Source organism: Crassostrea angulata, chromosome 5 (assembly GCF_025612915.1).
Source record: "Crassostrea angulata isolate pt1a10 chromosome 5, ASM2561291v2, whole genome shotgun sequence".
In the NCBI taxonomy this organism is placed as follows: Eukaryota; Metazoa; Mollusca; class Bivalvia; order Ostreida; family Ostreidae; genus Magallana; species Magallana angulata.
The window spans coordinates 39924448-39930032 of NC_069115.1; the positions used below are offsets into that span (position 1 = coordinate 39924448).

Here is a 5585-nt window from a genome sequence, read left to right on the forward strand (position 1 = left end):
TCATATAAAGATTTATTCATAGCATATAATGAACAAACTACTGCACATAATGATCTGACGACATAATATAATGATAATGCCATTTCATATAAAAAAAATTACCCCTGAATATAATGAATGTAATCACCGTATATGATGATGTTAGCAATGTATATAATGATGCTAACACTGCATATAATGATGCTAACACTGCATATAATGATATTACTATTGCATATAAATGAAATACCAATTCATGCAGTACTTCCTCATTTCATCATTTAATTTAAACACTGATAATTTTAATTGAAAATGATCATTATTTCAACAACTTATTCAGCCAATCACCTAAGCCCTACCTTTTTCTGCTCGGCTCAATCTTGTATTAACACTTGTCTGATGTAAACAGCCGGTGCATTGGTACTCTCATTCCTATAAGCGTATACAACGGAGTGGACAATTTTTTTTCTATGGTCTGTTGAGTCGAATCATGCAAAAATACTACAAGGGTACATACACTTAACAAAACGTCTACAAAATAGAATAATTTGAAAATTATCAAATAAAATGATATGAAATCTTCAACATTTTGTTACTGATATGTCTTCTCAACAAGAGAACACATAAAATAAGACAATATTGATTGGAGTCAGTATCTTGTGACGAAACCTCAAAACAAGAAGTTAGTTTTCAGCATGTGATTTATATAAATGACATGATATGCGATTAATTTAAGTCTTTAAATGAAAAACACTTAAATCTTGCCGACCGACCATTGCTACATCGTTCTTAACCACTTGAAAGGTAGATGGAAATCACCTACCCCAACGACAAGACAAACGAAAACGTTTATTTCATATGATCAATAAATTATATTGCTTGAACACTTAAAGCTTTGGTTCAATGTATACACTTCCTTATTATTATGAAAACATGTTTATTTGTATTTATTTATCTAATTTGCAATAATATGAACGTGCCAGTATAAACAATTATGAAACATGTACATGAACTACTAAACTAAGTATTCAGAACTAAGTGTGCCGAATATTCACTTTTGAGTTCCTATAATCAACATTATCTATACTGTTCGTGGACTTTATATTAACCTATACATTTTTATATATTGTATTATTGCGCAATTATATTTTACATTTACAAACGTTGTTCTTACAGCCTTGAAATTCATTGTGCCCATTATTCGCCTAGATATAACACAACTCTTATCTGTTTCCAATAAATAACGGTTGTTCACACAATCTTACCATACCACGTAAAACAGGTAACAGTTTATGAAAAAATTCAGTTTGCCAATGCATTGAAAGTAACCTATTAAACATAATCTCTTCTTCTTTCTCGCTCAATTTTCAGCAGGATGCAGTTACATGCTGTAGCGTTTGCCAGTTTTATCTCCATAGTGCTTTCGTAAGTAGTTTTACCTAACAGTACTGTAAAACAACATTGATTGATCCTTTCCAAACAGAAAATTACAGAAGAAGCATACATGTAGTAACCATACAAGTTTTAATTAAATGTATGATATAAGAGCCCAAAATGTACTATTTGAAATTGCTTAGATTTATACATATATGTATAATTAGAAATTTCTTTTTTTCAAATAGTTTACTCACAGGAATGATAATTCAAAGCATAATGTTTATGTCTGTATGAAAGTTTTGGTAATAACTTTTAAACCACAGTATATGCACAACGCATAACATAATATGTACATATGTATACGAATATTTCAAGTTGGTGATAACTTTTAAACCACAGTATATATACATGTACACAACGCGTAATGCAATATGTATGCGAACATTCCATGTTTTGATGATCACTTTTAAACCATATGAACTACAGTATACGCGCAACTCATAATAATTTACATAATAATATTTGGCGATAACTTTTAAACCACGGCATATGCACAACGCATAATATAACTTAATTTTTTCGATCAAATTTACACACATTTTTATAACCACATTGACTAATTGAAGGAACTTTTAATAGACACATTTTGATTCTTTTTTTTTTTAATTTCTGATGAAGCTTGGTAGAGTTGAGGTTTTTTTTTTCACATCTTAATGTTTTGGCCTACTTGGTACAGTAACGGACACTCCAAACCGAAGATTGATATTTTTTCAGTCAAAGTCATCATCATGACATTGCTTTAGCTGTGGATAAGACTTTTGATTTGATTGATTTCAACCCCAAGGACGGACACTTACAATATCAGGAGCTTAGCATGGGATTCGATTATATGGACACTAATGGTAATAGAATTTTATCATTTTAAATCTAAGAACCGTGCAATATATGAAAATATGAGAAGCTTAAAACAAGTTTTATTCCCCACATTGTTTATTTAATTTTCAATTTAAGTGAGTTTTTTGCTTGATCAGATTAATGTTTATTTCTTCGAATAAATACGTACACTGCAGACGATGGCGTGCTTTCATTTGAGGAATACATCAATGTTACAAACTCTGACCCAATTCAGCGAGACATCTTCAACCACTATGATACAAACAAAGATGGAGTCCTTCAGAAAACAGAATATGTTGACACTCCATTCAGAGCAATGGACCACAATGGTTAGTCAATAGATAGCTTGTACATTTCATGCTTCTTTTTTTTTTTTGCTAACGTTAGGTAATGTTTAAGATTCAGTGAGCCAAATGATGATGCAAAACTTTACTCAAGGCTTTTAACTACTAGTATACAATTCATTGGTTAATATCTATACATACAACTGTTCCTTTCCAACAAATATGCATTTAATCTTTGAAACTACTTTTTGGAACCATTTCTTTGCCTTTGCCTACTTGTAAATCTAGTAACAAAAATGTCCTTTGTTTGAAACATACTAAATTTTTAAGAATTGAGTTATTTAAAATTCATTTTAAGGAGGCTAGATGGTCACCAAATTCACCATCAGATCTATCTCAATCTTTAAGATATGATTTAAAAGATATGAACTGTTAAGCTATAAACTATTATTTAGTAAAGAAAACATCCATATGTTTTACCTTTTAAATTTTGGTATTTTCTTATATTTTCATTAAGAGCTCTCTTCTAAAGGAGACTAATATAGTCCGAAATTGGCCACTACCATCGAACCCTCTTAAAATGAACTTTTCAGAAAGAATGTTGTATCTCGGTCAATACATATTTTCCAAAATGATAACCGATTCGCAGTTTAACTTAACTACTTTTTAAAGATTAGTTATAAAGTATCAGTAATTTTTGGTCTACAGTATTCAAATTGATACCACTGGACATTATTACCCGAAACTACACGTGTCCTTTGATTGAATTTGAATTAGAGAATAATATAAATGATGGTAATATTATTTCCTGGTACGTACCGAGTTAATCAGAAATCAAACATCAATCTAGTACTAAGTAAAAAGAGCATAATTTCTGTCATTTGTCATGAGATCCTTTTTGTCAAATTGTGTACGGCTTATTAAAACACATTTGTATCATCTAATATGATCTATTAGAATTTGAAAATATTTTGTCTGATATTTAACAGGGGACAACGTAGTGACAAGACATGATTATGATCACTTCTACACCAATGTAAGTAATCTAGTAACTAACTAATATTCATTTGAAAATATATAACGTTGCTTGATTTGATTGAAACATATCGAATTATGTGTAGAATGAGATTTGTTTAAATTATAATCCCGAGGGTAGGTGGGACCACGATTGGAGTTTGAATTTTTAAATACATGTAGGAATAAAAAGAGAAAACATTTGTCCAGTAAAGCTGAAGCTTGTGTAGAATCATCCTCAGGTAGTGTAGATTAAAAATTATCAAATTCATAATCACCAGGGATAAAGTGGGGCCTCACTGAAGGGGAGTTGATGGGTTTGAATATTTACATATGAATAACTGAGAAAAATATTTTAAAATATTCTTTAAAATCATTTCACCAGAAAAGCTGACACTTATGTCAAAGCATCCCCAGATAATGTAGATTCAAGTTTGTTCAAAATCTTTTTAACAAGATTTACTTTACTTACTCGTCCATATATTTTGTGTTTGATACCATAAAGTATGACTATTGTTGTTCAGGTGAGCAATGTGGCCAATAGGTCTCTTGTTTATGTATGTGTAAACATTGTGCATATTTTGAGAATGTTTATGTTTAAACTACTTGATACATTCTGCAAATGTTGTGTCCACTAAACATTGAATAACAAATCTAAAGAAATCGTATGATTTTAACTTTGAAATGTGTCTGTCTTAACCTAGCGTTAAATTACATCGCCTAAAATAAATATATTAAAAAATATGTGTATGCATAAAGTTTAAAATGAAAGAATCCGTCCGGAATGATAGAAAACAATGTGTCTCAAATAGTTCCGATTTTCTACAAACAAGACAAATAACCTCCTTCAGAATTTTCTTTATTCCTCTTAAATTTTCCTAATTAACGCATATATGAAACACTCTCTCTTGGTAAATTTCATTTCATTTTTTTTTAAATTTAAAAATAGGTACAGTTGGTGTTAATAAAAACCTAGAAATAATTGTTTAAGTACTTCGAACATAGTATAGATTTGGTTTGAAAGAAGTGTAACTTTCTCTTCTTTACTTTTCTTGTAGATGATTCATCATATTCTACAGCAGCAGCACGGACATAATGGACGTTAGGGATCCTGTAAACCTGTACACTAAATAAACGATGAATTATTCATGTGAATTTGAGTTTTGTTTGATAAACTTTGTCTAAAATTAATGTAAAATTGTGAAATTAGAAGAAATTTGAAATATAGATTACCGTCGCCCTTTTTAGTCTTTTGTTGGTTTGTAATAATATGTAGCTTTGTATGACGTATTTTTCTCACCCCAGTTAATACCTCTGGTCGCTTACTGGAGGTCCAACTGGTGAAACAACCAATTTTAATTTCAAGTCTGTTTCAAGCAGACGCTTTGTTTACGAAACGCTTTGCAAAGAGAGTTCGAGTTCAAAGTTTTACTGAACATGTTATTTAAAAGATAATAAAAACAGAATTAAATTAGATTAAAAATAACGGTATTGGTGTTTCGTATACATTTTCAAACACATTTCCAAAACCAACAGATTCGAAAAAAAGATATTTTTGCGCCCTACATATTGAGTAAGGCATAACCATGCAAATTTTGTTGATGCTGTAATTAACCTAATTCTTCTACTTTCAATAAGCATTAATCAATTTCAAAATTCAATTTCTAATTTTAAAGAATTATGATGAAGTTCACAAGAACAAAAACCCTGTTCATGATATGTAAATAAACAAAACAAAAATCCATTTTCTTTAATTTGATAATCAAGCGGGCATGTATTCACACAAATGTAAATGTGGTGGACCATATATTTGTTTATTGTAAATGCATAAAAACCATGAACTTGCTATACAACGTTTGAATGAAACTGTCTTTAAGTCTTTTCCGAATGATTGGTAGGTAAATAAAACTGTTTAAATTACTTTGGTTGTTCCACATGTAGCCAAGTCCCAAATTATTTAATTGGTCTTAATTGGTATTTAATTTTGCCCCGCTTTTATTATTTTGCTTTTTCTTTCACACATACAATATGACCAGT

At 30.1% G+C, this 5585-nt stretch overlaps 1 protein-coding gene across 1 annotated transcript; it reads left to right on the forward strand.

Annotated features, from left to right (window-relative positions):
* Positions 1-1163: 1163 nt before the first annotated feature.
* LOC128185833 (uncharacterized) lies at positions 1164-4695 on the forward strand. The gene is made up of 6 exons (XM_052855505.1): positions 1164-1261; positions 1351-1404; positions 2131-2258; positions 2427-2579; positions 3524-3570; positions 4607-4695. Exons 2-6 carry the CDS (start codon positions 1355-1357, stop codon positions 4652-4654), a joined length of 426 nt encoding a protein of 141 aa, XP_052711465.1. The 5' UTR covers positions 1164-1261; positions 1351-1354; the 3' UTR covers positions 4655-4695.
* The last annotated feature ends 890 nt before the right edge of the window (positions 4696-5585 follow it).